Below are 17220 nucleotides of genomic sequence, written 5' to 3'. Positions count from 1 at the left end.
AAAACGAATACTATTCCACTAATTAAATTTAAACTTGATATGATAAGTGGCTTACGATCCTTAATTTATAACTACTACATATGACATCCAATAAATCATATCACAATATATATATATATATATATATATATATATATATATATATATATATTAATAAAAATAAAATAAATTTATAATACATAAATAAATTTAAATTTCATTTTTAAATTAATTTTATAAAATTAAGATAAATATAAAATTCAATTCTTAATTTTCTTTTCTCTGTGAGAAAAATGTGAATCTATGTTATGTGTCTCTATAATTGTGAGTCTAGGATAAGCACAATCTTTCTTAGACGCATTTTGGAATGAAATCAAGTGAGAATTGTTAGGTTGAGAAATGATATATTAAAGAATCCATGTGAGAAACATGGATTTAAAACTTTCAAACATGAATGGACATAATTGTTTGTTTGTTTTCATGTCAACTCTTAGTACCTGATGGGACATGTAGACCCAGCTTTCAAATATCAACCAAGCATTCAACACTTTTTTTTTTAGAAATTTCAAACAAATTTGGAACACAAAAATTAAAAAATATAGGTTAAAATATTTTTTTGTCTCAATTTTTGTCAAGTTTTTTTAAATAAGTCATAATTTTGATTTTGTGTTCAAATAAGTTCTAAATTTCGTCAATTTTATTCAATTGAGTCATTTTTTGTTAATACCGTTTAAATCATTAATGACCATAAACAGTGATTGCCACGTGTCATTTTGTAGCTTTTTTGAATTATTTTTTGAATTATTTTTTTATTTTTTTATTTTTTTAATTTTTTAAAAATGTACATGTGTCTTTGAATTTTTTAAATGTCCACGTGTCAACCCAATAGCGTGCCACGTGTCAAAGTCAATGTTCTATATTCAATTTGATCCTTATATTTGTTATTTTTGTTCAATTTAATCCAAATTTTTGTTAACATTAACCAATTTGGTTCCTCTCCAAATTGAAACAAAAATTAGTTTTTATATTAAAATTCACATTTTTTATTAAATATTTTTATATAATATATTAAAATTCACATCATTATAACTTTGATATAAAAATTCAATTTGATCACATCTTCGATAGGGACCAAATTGGTTAATGTTAAAAAAAAATTAGGACTAAATTGAACAAAAATAACAAACATAGGGACCAAATTGAATATAGAACATTGACTCTGACACGTGGACACTACTGGGTTGACACGTGGACATTTAAAAATTTATTTAAAAAAATCAAAAAGAAAATAAAAAAACCACAAAGTGACATGTGGCATGCTACTTGGTTGATACATGTACATTTAAAAAAAAACTTAAAAAAAAAATAAATATAAATATATAAAAAAAATCAAAAAAACCACGAAGTGACACGTGACAGTCACCTCATAGCCGTTAATGATTTAAACGGTGTTAATAAAAAATGACCCAATTGAACAAAATTCAGGAAAATTAGAACTTATTTGAACACAAAACCAAAATTAGGACTTATTTGAAAAAACTTAACGAAAATTGGGACCAAAAAGATATTTTAACCAAAAATATAAAACATAAACAAATTTGATTAATATAGATCGAAAGTTTAATTACTAGTTTAAATATTTTATTTTAAAAACAGGAATGTTTAAAGTGATTATAAAATGGATCTATTTGTTTACTTTATACTTTATATATATATATATATATATATATATATATATATATATATATATATATATATATATATTATTTTCACATAAATATTTGATAAGAATTTTTATAACCCTAGTCTAATAAACTTTCTTTTATTTATTAGTCTTTCTTTGTTGTTTGTTGATTTTCATAAAACTCTTAATAACTAAAATTTCATCTTGCTAAACACTAAAAAGTTTAAATCAAGTTAAAAAAAATTCGATCTTGTGATTAAAGGAAAAATTTAAAAAAAAAATGTAGTAAGACAAAAAAAAAATGACATATAAAACCCAAATAAGAATAAGAAAAAGAAAAACATTATTTTTTATTGACTGAGTAATCATAAAAACAATATCTCAGAAATTATTGGTAAAAGCACTTATTTATGAGTAAAAAAAAAGGTTTGAAATTGGAAAAAAGTAACTCTATTGTTATTACTTTTAAGTTAGAAAATGTTTTATGGAATAAAAAGTCACACAAATATCATCAAATTCTAAACAATAAAATAATCATTGAAATGTCTTATTCTAAATATCAATGATTCTAAAAGATCTTTTAAAATTTCAATTAAATATCATCATGTTATGTTGTCCACTCATAAGTATTTTGATAATACTAATATTTTTTTGGAAATTATCCATATCAATTACTACTAAAAATTTTTATATTACATGAAATTTTTCTTGCAAATTTATTAAAAAGATTTGTAAAAAAAAGATTTTTTTCTGCTATTTTTTTTAAGAATTTTAATTGGGGTGATTTCTTGGATAATCATTTCTTACAAATTTATAAAATTTGCAAGTATTTCTTACAAAATTTGTTCCGAAAAGTGTTTTATACAAAATATTTTACGAAAAAATTGGTAACAATTTCTTGCAAAAAGAAATTTCACAACAAAATTTGTAAGTATTTTCTAAAATAAATTCAAAATAAGATTAACAGGAAATAAGAATTTTTTTAAGAGTAATTATTTCCACTCTTTCAAATGATTAAAAATAGTGAGAATGTCTGCCCCAAACACTTATTCATTTTTATTGACGAATTCAAAAATTAACCTTAAGACCACAAGGTAAGCAAAATTTTTATGGAGACTTTTTATTTATTTATTTATAACAAATACATTATTTCATTTCACCGATTTCAACTCATTTCGCTTTTGTAAGTTTACTATAACATTTTGCATGAAATTTAAGATTTGGATATAAAAATAAACCCTTTTTTTATTCAACTTTTCTTTTATTGAACCAAATATTTAATGATTGCCAATGATTAATTCAAAAAAATTGAAAGACTTTTTTTAGTAGAATCTCCATCCTCAATCATAATCTTTCACATGCAATATTCAAATCCAAAATCATCCTTAAGGACACAAACTTGAATATGACTCTATCCTTTAACTTGTGGTTGGTTCCATACACATATAAACACAACCAAGGTATAAAATCTTAAAAGATAATTATTATGTGAACATGTTCAGGCACCTCCATTATGTAAACATGTAAACAAATTTTTAATTCAAAAATTAAATTATAATTATCACCTTGAATGAGAGATCAGGTAATAACAAAGTAGTCAAATTTTTTTGGTAGTCATTTTATTATTTTTCCAAACTAATCAACACTTTGTATCCATAATTAGTTTTGTTTTCTATAATCGACTTAAATTATTTAAAAAGATATATATAATTTTTTCAACTAACCAGATTAATATTTTTGAATTCAAATATGAACATAAAAATAAATTTAACATCAAACCATTCAATGTGCCAACCCTTTTGCAGTCACCAACCACCGAGCTTTGGAGAGTCGGATAAAATGGAATTTTGGGTTACTGTAAGACTTTGATCTAAGCTTAGTAACAATGTCCTTGTTGGGTTTTGTTGAGCAGACAAAGAATGTTGCTTGGGAGGCTTAGGAAAAGTTATGCTCTTACCGAGTTTTGGTGAACATGTAAGGGTGGGACTCTTACCAGGTTTTATTATCCCGCTGACAATGTTTTTTTTTTTTTAAGAAACTCCTTATGGTTTAGGAACATTTGCTTGTTGAAATTTATGTAATATGACATATAAAATAATTCTCAACGTATGCTAACAGGTTAAGTTCATAATCAAATATTTAATTCAATTTTCACTTAGGAGAAGTGAACCTTATCCTAGGTTTAATTAGTCGAATAATACTTATTTTTTTTTAGAAATTTTAGTTTGATTTTTTTTTTTAAATTTTAATTTCGTCCCAATCTTTTAAAAAAATGTTTCAGTTTAATAACCGTAAATGCGTTAATAATTTTTTTTTTTTGAAAATGATCTAATTAAAACATTTTTTCAAAAATTTAGATGAAAATAAAACTTCTTTTAAAAACAGGGATCAAACTGAAACGAAACTTTTGAATAATATTCCACTAATTAAACTTAAACTTGATACGATAAGGTTCTTACAATCCTTAATTTATAACCACTACATATGACATCAAATAAATCATATCACAATATATATATATATATATATATATATATATTAATAAAAATAAAATAAATTTATAATATATAAGTAAATTTAAATTTCATTTTTAAATTAATTTTATAAAATTAAGATAAATATAAAATTCAATTCTTAATTTTCTTTTCTCTGTGAGAAAAATGTGAATCTATGTTATGTGTCTCTATAATTGTGAGTCTAGGATAAGCACCATCTTTGTTAGACGCATCTACTATATATCTAAGAAAATGTTAGGATAGTGAAATTACTAAATTAGACACTCCCGTTCATTGACACGTGTTCTAGATTAGGGGTATTTTAGTCATTTTGGTGTTGTAGTGTTTTTGGCGGTGTAGAGAGTTAAATGATGTGATGGCCATTTGCTGTGACATTTGAAAATTCTTCTTCTGCAAGGCAAGTTACCTCCGTCGTTCTCCAGCTTTCCTTCTTTTCTTTTCCCTTCCTCCTTCTTCTGTATTTCTTCATTTTCTTCTTCCTTCCTTTCTTAGTCGCGTAACAAAATTTGGTTACATTTGAAAATTCTTCCTCTGCAAGGCAAGTTACCTGCGCTGTTCTTCTCCAGGTTTCCTTCTTTTCTCTTCGTCCTTCTTCTGTATTTCTTCATCTTCATCTTCTTTTCTCTGTTAGTTTCGTAAGTTAATATTGTTTAACTTCTGAACTACATTTTATGTGTTGATCTTTGGTGTTGATATTTTATTTTATTTTCTTAAAAGTTAAATATTTATTTTATTTACTGTTTTTTCTTCTTGATGCATCTTTCTTCTTTATCGTTTGTTTTTTTTACTTCGTCATTGTTGTGTATTATGTTTTAAAACACTTTTATAGAAGTTCTTTTTTGTACTTGGTTATTATGCTGTATTATCTTTTGAAATACGTTATAGAAGTTTCGTTTTGTTTGAGATATTATTTGTTAATGTTTTTTTAAGATGTTGTGATGTTTTTGTTGAAAAGAAATATTTTTTGTTATTTTCAGGACTTTTTTTTGTTAATTTTTTCAGTTGTATATGATTAGAACATATTGAACACTATTTTGTTTTGTTATTTTTGAAGATGATTCTTACCTTAATATTTTGTTTACTTAATTTTTCTTTTCTTTATTTGAGTTCGTTGTGTGGTCAGTTGAAACTTAAGACCTAACTTTTTGTGACATATTAGATGGCAAAAAAATTTGATATGATCAAGGATATTGATGGAAAAAGGGAGACATTGAAATTTGCTGTTAGAATCGTAGATTTCTGGTATGTTGAGTCCTGGGAATCCAAACGAAGTATGGAAATGGTTCTGATGGATCAAAAGGTAATGTAAAGTACCATATTTTAGCATATTGTAAATTTTACTTTATTCGATGACAACTATATTTAACCATATATGTTTTAATTTGTTTTTCAGGGTGATGTTATTGTTGCAATGATTAAGAAGGAAGATATGGGTGTTTGGGAAGAGAAGCTAAAAGAGGGTGAAAGTTACATAATGCATAACTTTAAACTCTTGAAGAACAAAGCTCAATATAGAGTTTGTGAGCATCCATTTAAGCTGTTGTTTATAGGAGCAACGTCTATACGACCACAACCCATTGCAAGCATACCTAGAAAGCTTTGGAAGTTCAAAAGTATAAAGGATATCATTGATGGAAAGTATTGTTCTGATTTGTTGGTTGGTAAGTTTATTGTTGTATCGTTATGTATGTGTCCTATATTTTGTTTTTTTGTTAATCTATTAATTTTTTTGCATGTTAGATGTCATTGGTATGCTGGACAATGTAGAGGAGAAAGGCCATTCCAAAAATGTTGTGTTTGACCTCAAAGATTTGAGGTTTGTTTCATTATATTTGGTGTTTTATATTTGCAATAGTTTTATAATTATTTGATAACTATTTTTTATGTTATTGTTGTTATCTCATTAATGCAGTGGTGCTATAATCTGTTGCACATTGTGGGATTCGTATTGTGAGAAATTATTGAGCTATTGGAGGACATGTAGTCAAACATCTAATGTTGCTATTATTCTTACTCAGGCTAAGATAAAGCCTACTTCAGGTATGAATAACGTCATTACTATATTTAGATTATCATTATTATTTAATCTAATTTAATTTGTTTGTATAGGTCCATGGCCAGTTTCACTGTCTAATTCTTGGAATGGTTCGAAACTGATCATAGGCGATGACATACCTGAGCTGATCAATTTTAAGAAGCAATTCGCAGAGTATGTTCATATGTTAGGCATGTATTTTTCATTATTTTATTTTTCATAAACACTAATAAATGTGTTGTGTGTAGAACCTGTGGCAATGAAACTTTTGAGGAGGGGAGTCAATATAGTGGCTCTTCACATATTAATCATGTTGATAGGTTTATGTATAAAACCGTTGTTAAAAGTGTTTCAGAGATTATGACTGTATTAGAGGTAGTTGTTATGTTTGTAATTTTCTTTTAAATCTATTTTGTATTTGTTGATCATATTATTGACCTTTTTTGTATTCATATAGGAGATTTCCTGTGTTACTGTTGCACGTACACTTAAATTTAACTTAGGAAATGATGGATGGAATTATCTGGTGTGTAACGTTTGTGCGAAAAGAACTCACGAAGTTGGTTCCTTTAAGTGTCTTAGTTGTGATGCTTTTAATGATTCTCCAAGAATCCGGTTAGTATATTTTTAATTTATATGTTATGCCTTATGTGATAGTCTTATTTGTAATATAAATTTTTGTAGATACAAGCTGGAAATTCAAGTGACTGATGGGAAAAAGGTGGCCAATTTCATGCTTTGGGACCAAGATTGCATGAATTTAATTGGTGTTTCTGCTGCTGATTTGAGAAAGAAAATGATCAAGGTAAAAGAAATGCAGTATGTTTTATAACTTAACTAATTTTACAAGAATCATTTTTGTAAACAAGTTACTAATAATTTATTTTCTTCTACTTGATTTACATTAGCATGGTGAAGACGATCCAAAGTGTTTTCCAGAGGATCTAGATGTTATTTTAGGATGTACTTGTGCTTTTAAGGTTAAGCTACAAGGAAAGAACCGACCTGCCTCAGTTATAAGAGTTTCTACTGACGTGGAAATTATTGATCACGTTAAAGCACTACTAGGACATGAGGAGGTAGTATTGCAATATTTTGTATTCATAAGCTGAATTATCAATCATAGTCGTATTAGTAATTGATTTCTTTATACCACTTTACAGGCAAGCTTTGTTGGTGAATGTATTGTTAGTTGTCCATCTGATATAGTTCCTGATACTTCCAATTCCTCAGTAAGTATAGTTGAATTTGATTTTGTTTGTTATGACAACAATGATAGTTTTTGTTTTTAAATTGTAATTGCAAATGAATTATGCAGCCAATGGTTATTGGTAAATGTAGCAATGCCATTCTTCTTGATGTACCAACTTCTAGCGGGACTTCTTTAGTAAGTATTTTAAATATGGTCATTTTGGTTGTGAGGTAAATTGTTTTACAATGTTTGACATGAATTATATATATGTTGGCAGACAATTGAACTTGCTGAATGTATTGGTAATGCTGCATGTGACTTAACAACTGATACTGATAGTTCATTGGTAAGGATTATTTTAATTCAGTTAGCATAATAATAAAACTGATTCCTTGAATGTGTAACATGATTATGTTCATCATTGCAGATGTGCCTTTCTTCCACCGCTGATGATGAACCTGATATAGTTTTGTGTATGATGCCCTCTAAAGATGTTTCTGCTCCTATTGATGATGTTCCAGACATTCCATCAAGTATCATGGAGTTTGATTTTCTGGAAGATATTCCTCTAGCTCAGTTATCAGCTACAAAGACTACAAAGCCAACAAAGAGTATCAAAAAGGAGAAATTATAAATGTATTAATGTGCCCAAGAAAAGTCTGTTAAAATATTTTTGCGAACGTTTTTATCTTTGTCAACCATATTGTAATTTCTATAGTAGACTCAATCCCGGTTGTATTTTGATGAATTGTACTTATGGATTTTGTGAATCATCTTTAATAGTTTTGGTGGTGCAAAATTGTAGAACACAATATCGTAGAATGGTAATATAACGTTATTGTTATTATTATATTTTACATCTTTTTTTTCAACTAACTATATTGTTAATTTATGAAATTACTGCTATATGTTTTTCAGTATTATTTAGTAATGATTTAAGAGAAAAATTAAGGATAATGACTACTACAGTTTTGGTTTGTTTCTTATGTGAATATTTTTTTCATTAAACTTGAATATTAATTAATACTACCATTAATTGACATTATTATGCAACATAATAATCATATTATCACAATATTTATATCCAAAGCGCCCCAAAATAGAATTGCTAAGTAGAACTATAATAATAAATTTTTTGTTATAATTGATTAAATTGTTTGAATAAAGAAGTTATCCATGAAATATAATAATACAACGCACGAGCAAAAACTGTAATAGTTAGAATTTAAAGCACTTTTTGGTTTGGATGGGATGATTTTGGATTTCTTGAAAGGACATTATATTGATTGAGAGGACAAGCATTTAAATCTAATACTACTGTTGAACATTAAAATTTCCAGAGAAGTAGTCAATTTACTATTACGGAGAAGATGTTGATGGGTTTCCCTGAACGAAAAAGTGTTCAACCTAATATTTGATTGTGTTATTCCACCTAATGTTAAATAAGGTAAATTGAAAATGCAGTGTATGTGATAGATAAGACATGTTAAGTTGAAATGACCTCCATTTAATAATCGTAATTATATCTGATGTCCTACTATTACTTTATACACATTTTATTTTTGGCGGTAAAAATGGATGGATTGTTCCATCCATTAACATATACACCAAATATTTCAATGATGTCAATCTGATGAAGAATTTTGTTATGCAGATACAAAAATATGGTAGAACACCAGATTTGTGAGGCTACTGATGACTTCAACCAGACAACTTTTATACTTGACCAATGAAGAGTATTATTTGGCTGCTGGATGATTTTTTAATTTCATCTACAATTGTTTTCTAGGAAGTTCGTCTTAAATCTTGAATACCTATTACAAAATGTCTGCATAACATTTATAGATTTTTTTTTAAATGTTGTATTGCTGTGTTAATTATTTTCATGTACTTTTTATCTATTAGGATGGATAATGAAAATATCAAGTCCAATACAAGTGCAAGATTAAAAAGGAAACAAATAATCCAACACAAGAGGATGAATGCTACGTGCATACAACAGAAACACCCTGAAACAAAAAGACGAAATTGTACACCATTAGCTGATGTAACAAGTTTTTTTGTGAATGAAGAAAGGTGTCATACGGAATTACAAATGAAAGGTCCACATCCTACTTTGGTGAACGAGCAAAGAGATATTGGTGGAAGCAAAAGAAAGCAACAAAATCTTCTCCATAGATTTGAAGCCACTGTTAATATGGTCACAACAACCAATGATTCCAGCATGGCAACTGAATCTGTGCAGTTAGAAGTCATTGATGAACTACAGTTAAGCGAAGATAATTCAGATTCATCTAATTCCCATGTAGAAGGTAAAATTAAGTTAAAATAAGGAAATCAATATTCATATCCTTGGTCAAAAAAATAAAGTATATCAGTTTGATTACAACTGTATTACATAAATTACATGAATACTTATTTTGCAGAAATTGATGCAAAGTATGAAATGAGCTACGAATTCATCAATCACAAAGAAAGATAAGCCTTCTAAAAACAATTATTGTCATATATTTTTTCAATCATCTATGATATTATAAACTCACTAATTTATTCATTTGCAAGTTGTATGCAGATATAGGGGATCCAATCTATATTTGTCAGCATTGCCAAGGTCATATGTGGTATGAAGAACGTATTGACAAAAGTCATCCAAGTGTTAATCCTAAATTTCAACTTTGTTGTGGTAATGGCAAAGTTCAATTACCAATGTTAAAAGACCCCCCTGATGAGCTTCAACAACTTCTGTTTCAATCTGATTCTAAACAAAGTCGAAGTTTTCAACAACACATTAGAACATACAACATGATGTTTGCATTCACATCTCCTGGAGCAAAAATTGACAACAAATATAACAATGGACGTGGACCACCAAATTTAAGAGTTCATGGGCAGTCATGTCATCGAATTGGTAGTCTTCTGCCACCACTTGGAAAACAGCCAAAGTTTGCTCAGCTCTACATATATGATACTGATAACGAGATACACAATAGAATTCAATCTTTGAGGTTAACTATTATTATGCTTTCTGAATTCTGAATATAATCATGCTATCATTTTGATTTGAAATTCAATGTCATTGTAGGAACCATAATGATATTGATGCTGAAATAGTCAGAACACTAAGTCAGATGCTTGATAAGTACAATGTACATTGTAAATCTTTCAGAATGGCTAGGGATTGATATGCAGAACAACCATTTCATGATCTCAAGTTGAGGCTTATCGCAGATAGGCAAAAAGATGGACGAATATACAACATGCCAATGGTGTCAGAAGTAGCTGCATTAATCGTTGGCGATGTTGATAGCGCTTCTCCCAGAGATATTATTATGGAAAGCAGGACAGGTAAGTTGCAAAGAATAAATGAATTGCACACCAGTTATTTGGGATATCAATATCCTTTGTTGTTTCCATATGGTGAAGATGGTTATAGGCATGATATTAGTCATCGCGATTCTTTGGCATCAAAACGTAATCGGTTAACAATCAGGGAATGGTTTTGTTTTAGAATTCAGACTCGAGATTCTGAGGCAATGACTATACTTAGATCTAGAAGATTGTTCCAACAATTTGTTGTTGATGAATACACAATAATTGAGTCAGAAAGATTATCATTCATCAGAAATAATCAATCCAAACTGAGGGTTGATAAGTATAATAACCTTTGTCAACCAAGTAATGAAAGCCAAACTGATGCCTCTGAAAAAGGAAAACGATTTGTGCTTCCATCAAGCTTTGTTGGTGGCAGAAGATTTATGGATCAATTATATTTTGATGGAATGGCAATATGTGGTCATGTAGGATTCCCAGATCTTTTTGTAACTTTTACTTGCAACCCGAAATGGCCAGAGATATCTCGAATATTAAAGAGTTCAAAGTTAAGTCCTTCAGACTGGCCAGATATTATTGCAAGAGTATTTAGAATCAAATTTGATCAGTTGCTATCAGATTTAACCAAAAAGCATATATTGGGCAGAGTAATAGCATGTAAGTTTTAATATTTTGATGATTTAAGCCCAAATTTTTGCACTATTATACCCTTCTAACAACGTAATTGTTAATTTCTTCTTGACAGACATGTATAGTATTGAATTTTAGAAAAGAGGTTTACCACATGCTCATTTGCTAATATTCTTACATCCTTCTAGCAAATATCCAATAGCCTTGGATATAGATAAGGTCATTTCAGTTGAAATACCATGTGCCAAAAAGGAGCCACAATTGTATGCCTGTGTCAAAGAACATATGATGCACGGACCATGTGGATTATCTAATAGATCATCTCCATGCATGAAGAATGGTTCATGTTCGAGATTTTATCCAAAGAAATACCAAAATACTACCACAATTGCAGAAGATGGTTTTCCTCATTATCGTCGAAGAAGCAACGATATCACTGTTGTCAAGAATGACATAGAACTAGATAATCGTTTTGTTGTCCCTTACAATCCTACAATATTGGTCAAATATCAAGCTCATGTTAATGTTGAATGGTGTAATCGTTCCAATTCTATCAAGTACTCATTTAAGTACATCTATAAAGGATATGATAGAATTACAGCTGCTATAGTTTCCAATGGCAATGATGAGAATGTATCTCAAGTTGCGACAGATGAAATCAAACAGTATATCGATTGTAAATATATTTCCCCATGTGAAGCCTGTTGGAGAATATTTTCATTTCCTATTCATGGAAGAAATCCAGCTGTTGAACGTCTATTTTTTCATTTGCCTGGCGAGCAATCAGTGTACTTCAAGGATGATGATGATATTGATGAAATCATTGCAAAACCAACAGTTAAGGAGTCAATGTTTACAACCTGGATGGACTGCAACACAAAATATTCTGATGCAAGGGATTTGACATATCCTCAATTTGTATCTAAGTATGTTTATAACAAGAATCAAAGATGTTGGAAACCAAGACAAAAGGGCAACACCATTGGCAGACTTATCTGGGTTCCCCCAGCAACTGGTGAACTTTTCTATTTAAGGAGGATGCTAACAATAGTAAAAGGTCCACAATCATATGTAGATCTTCGAACTGTTGACAACATAATATATTTTACATTTAGAGAAGCGTGTGAAGCTTGTGGATTTTTAGCAGAAGATACCGAATATGTAGATGCTATTAAGGAAGCTAAATATTGGGGATCTGGACACTTCTTAAGGAAATTATTTGTAACCATCCTTATGTCAAATAATGTCTTAAAACCTGAAGAGCTGTGGAGTAAAACATGGGAATGGTTGTCTGATGGAATACTATACAACGAACGAATGGTTGCTAGAAATCAAGGTACAATGAATTAAAGCATATGAAATGTATGTTTCATGTTCCAAGTATGTTAACTGAATTTTTGTGTTGCAGAACTCATTCTCAATATTGAAACTCTTCAAAATTTGACTTTGATTGAAATTGAGAAGCTCTTGCAGAATAACAGGAGAACATTAAAGGAATGGCCATCTATGCCTTATCCCAATCATTTTGTGGTAGATTATTGTGGAAATAGATTGGTATATACAGAACTTGATTACAACAAGGATGATGAGCTACATGTATTTGAATCTAACTTTAACCGTATGACAGGTTTGTGTTCTTTTCTCCATGCATTATTCATGAAGACATTCAAATATAACTTAATAAATTCTAACCAATTGCAGAAGAGAAAAGACATATTTTTCAACAGATTATAGATGTTGTTCATCATGATGAAGGGTGATGTTCTTTTTATACGGTTATGGTGGAACCGGGAAAACTTTTATGTGGACTACCTTATCTTTTGCTCTTCGATCTGAAGGAAAAATAGTGTTGACAGTTGCATCAAGTGGCATAGCTTCATTGTTATTGCCTGGAGGTAGGACAACTCATTCTAAATTCAAGATTTCTGTTCCTACATTAGAGCACTCTGTTTGCAACATTACAAAAGGTAGTGAACTATCAGAGTTGATGAAATTGGCAAACCTAATAATTTGGGATGAAGCACCAATGGCTCACAAGTATTGTTTTGAAGCATTGGATCGTACTTTAAAAGACATCATGAGGGAAAAGAACAAAACTGATTCAATTTTTGGTGGCAAAGTAGTTGTTTTTGGAGGAGATTTTAGACAAATACTGCCTGTTATTCCACGTGGAAGCAGGTCTGATATTGTTCATGCTACTATCAACTCATCCTATCTTTGGGATGATTGCCAGATTATGAATTTGACAAAGAACATGCGGCTGTTGCAAAATGGGTTACAACAGTCTACTATAGCTGAAATTGAAGAGTTTTCTTCCTGGATAATAAAAATTGGCAATGGTTCATTGAATGAACCAAACGATGGATTAGTTGACATAGAAATCCCATCAGAATTACTAATATTAGAATATAATGATCCTATCCAAGCCATTGTCAATAGCACATATTCAGGATTAATGCAAAAGTACAAAGATGAAGGGTTCCTTATATCAAGAGCTATTCTAGCCAATCAAATTGAAACTGTTGATCAAATTAATCAATCTGTTTTGGAATCAATTCCAGGTCAGTCATTATACATAATTAAGAATTTACTAAATCATCACTAAGATTTGTGAACTTGATCTGATTCATGTGTTTCAGGAGAAATTAAAGAATATCTAAGCTCCGACTGCATAGATACCTCTGAACCAGCAGCAGCTGAAGCATACGATGGTATTACACCTGAATTTCTAAATTCTTTAAGAACATCTGGACTACCAAATCATAGTATCAAGCTAAAGGTTGGTGCTCCAATTATGCTCTTAAGAAATTTGGATCAATCTCAAGGTTTGTGTAATGGTAGCCGATTAATAGTGACTAAACTTGCAAATCATGTAATCAGTGCAAAGATTATTACTGGAAAATCAAAAGGAACTGAGATCTACATTCCACGTATGTCCATGTCACCATCCCAGTCCCCTTGGCCATTCAAGCTGATTAGAAGACAATTCCCGATCATGTTGTCTTATGCTATGACCATTAACAAATCTCAAGGACAATCTTTAGATTGTGTTGGGTTGTATTTGCCAACACCAGTTTTTAGTCATGGTCAGTTATATGTTGCAGCTTCTAGAGTTAAAAGCAAATCCGGATTAAAGATTTTAATCCATGACAATGAAAACAAACCTTTGACTACTACGACAAATGTAGTTTTCAAAGAAGTTTTTAACAATGTATGACTGTATTGTATGGTAACATACCTGTGTTCCTGTATTTTGTCTAAAATTCCTGTCAGAGGCTACTTTTGAAGATATCAATCGTTGATTGTGCTGCATTCATATGCTGAATTGTTGTCCTGTTTTAAGTTTCTGTTTGAATGCATTGAAGGAAAAGATGGAGATGTAAGTAAATTGGTTCCTTCTGTCATTATTTACGTTGGTTTATTATATCTTCTTTTTACCATCTTTATTCCTTGAATATGTGCTTATTTTGGCATATGCATTAAAATTCTAATCTACCATACACCAAAGAAACCAAACAACATATAATAAATGTATAGATTCAACAAACGACTATTATTACTTATTATTCACACCAACATAATTATTTCGCACGCCTACCACAATCACATCAAATAGTGCCCATCTGCCGTCGTATAATAATTATTTATGAAAAAAAAAATTCTCGAACCTATGTTCACCCCAATTGATACTCAATATACTTACTAATCACACCACCATAATTACGCCATGGACCTTCATAACATAACTGTCACATTATTAATTTATTCAGGTAAACCAACACTCTAAAACCTATAAGTAGCCCAATTAATAATGACTATTTACTAAGCAAACAACCATCATTCTTTACCGCACCTCCCACATAGTTGACATTATTATTGTTATAAGCTCTAGAAATCGTGATCCATTTTCATATATCAAATAACTATTATAATTATGACTATCCTACAGATATTGAGTACATGAAATCATGAACTTGAGGAATTATTTTTCAATTCAGTTAAGGATAATAATATTAACAAATGTTAACATCTTTAACTTATTATAGTTTATTTAGATATTTAGCATTATTATAAATCTTAGTTGTTCAAATTGAATTATTAATTTTGATACTACACATTATTTCATTAATTTCATTTTCTATAGTAAATAATTTTCTCAATCACAATACTTATATCCAATGAATTAGGATGGATTTTTACGTAATAATACTTATAAATTTCCAATTTTATTTACCAATAGCTATTAAGAATAGTTCATTAACTTTAAATTTTTCTTCCTCTACGTTTCGTATAGTGCAAAATATAATAATACTTATAAATTTCCAATTTTATTTAACAATTGGTATTCAAAATAATTGCTTAAATTTTTATATTTTCTGCTCTACGTTTCATATAATGCAAAATATACTAATATATTATTTTAATTTATTCTAAGTTATTTGATATTCAAATAATGTACAAGTTTACAAGTTCACAATTTTAATTTCCGAATATATCTTTTAAAATTATTCAAATCTTTCTTTTCTCTAATAATCTACTTAAAAATAATATAAAGTACTAAAATTAAATTATTCAACATTCACAAATCCTAAATACCACATATAATTACAATACATACTTCATTGAATATTATATATACTGGTCTTTATAAACAAAGTTGACAACATACCATAAAAGGTTAATATTCAAATACAAAATATTACACAAACATTAATGCCAACATACCAAAAATATCAATGTTGGCATACAAAATATTAGTTATGTTCAAATAAAGAAAACTAAATAGACATTGTTCATACGTGCCATACATTCGTTTTACAATCCAAAATAACTACAAATACATATACATGCTAAATCTTCAGAATTTGGATGACGTTGCTTTGGTCAGTCTGCACCATAAATCTAACACGATCTCCAGCAACCAACCCATTCTCTTGACAGTATTTCTTCCAACCACAAGTCAGATAACATTCAAATGAACTCCTGCATGTCCATCGAATCTTGCAGTTCCAGAATTGTGCATGGCCATTCGTTAGAACATAGTTTTTTCTCCCTTTCACCAAGCCTTCTTTCACAAATTTCGAATCCAGATACTACATTCAAAGAATTTGTGTTAACAAGATAAATATAAACCAAAATTATTAAGTAATAACTACAACTATCAGCCATACCAAAGAAGATGACCGAACATCATAAGAACTTAATATTTTCTCACAATCAACAGAACCAACTTCAAGTTGGTTGCTACCACCAGCCTGCAAATCTCTACTATAATCAATTTCAACTCCTTCCACCAAGAAGATCCTGTGAACAAAGACATTGTTTCCTACATAATTTAAATGTAGGAAACAAGGAGAAACAAACCCGTAGTATGCAACATACTGACAAAATCCAAATAACACCATCCTTCCACCCTCATCTGTATCCACAAAAATTTCAAATTTTTTGCCCAAAGGATCATATAACTTCACCGGATGGTTAAACGAAATTTTATCCTGACAAAACATTTGGAAGTACTCGGGCAAGATTATCAACAGCTACCACAACAACCAACAAAAACCCTATATTAGTAAAAATAACACCAAATGTTAAGTAAAAATTCAAAAAAAAAATTATTAAACTTACATACCGTGTTTGGAATGAACTGCACTCTAAAGGCTTGGAAAAATCTGACTGAGGACAGAGGGTCACGTGCTAGACCATTGTTCCTTCTACCAGGATACACCACTTCAGTCCAGTCCAGATCGAACAATCTCATACGAAAGTAGCGATCTCCACAGTAAAGGCTAACGACGTAATAAACATCGTTTAGATCATAAAAACCCATCAGCTGCTCTACTGCACGGAACTGTCT

At 29.5% G+C, this 17220-nt stretch overlaps 1 protein-coding gene and 1 pseudogene across 1 annotated transcript; both read left to right on the top strand.

The window, feature by feature from the left end:
* Positions 1 to 5810: 5810 nt before the first annotated feature.
* On the top strand, positions 5811 to 6925 carry LOC146883916 (uncharacterized). Its single transcript, XM_085666779.1, has 7 exons — positions 5811 to 5817; positions 5920 to 5995; positions 6092 to 6219; positions 6289 to 6388; positions 6463 to 6589; positions 6672 to 6740; positions 6899 to 6925. The coding sequence occupies exons 1-7, from the start codon at positions 5811 to 5813 to the stop codon at positions 6923 to 6925; spliced, it is 534 nt and encodes a 177-aa protein (XP_085522905.1).
* A 360-nt stretch (positions 6926 to 7285) lies between these two features.
* On the top strand, positions 7286 to 14583 carry LOC114163642 (uncharacterized; annotated as a pseudogene).
* The last annotated feature ends 2637 nt before the right edge of the window (positions 14584 to 17220 follow it).

The sequence above is a fragment of the Vigna unguiculata genome, chromosome 9 (assembly GCF_037176805.1).
Source record: "Vigna unguiculata cultivar grain cowpea cultivar isolate G323 ecotype 2 chromosome 9, ASM3717680v1, whole genome shotgun sequence".
Lineage (NCBI taxonomy): Eukaryota > Viridiplantae > Streptophyta > Magnoliopsida > Fabales > Fabaceae > Vigna > Vigna unguiculata.
Note: the sequence above shows the minus strand (reverse complement) of the source record. Positions and strands in the feature narration are given on the sequence as shown.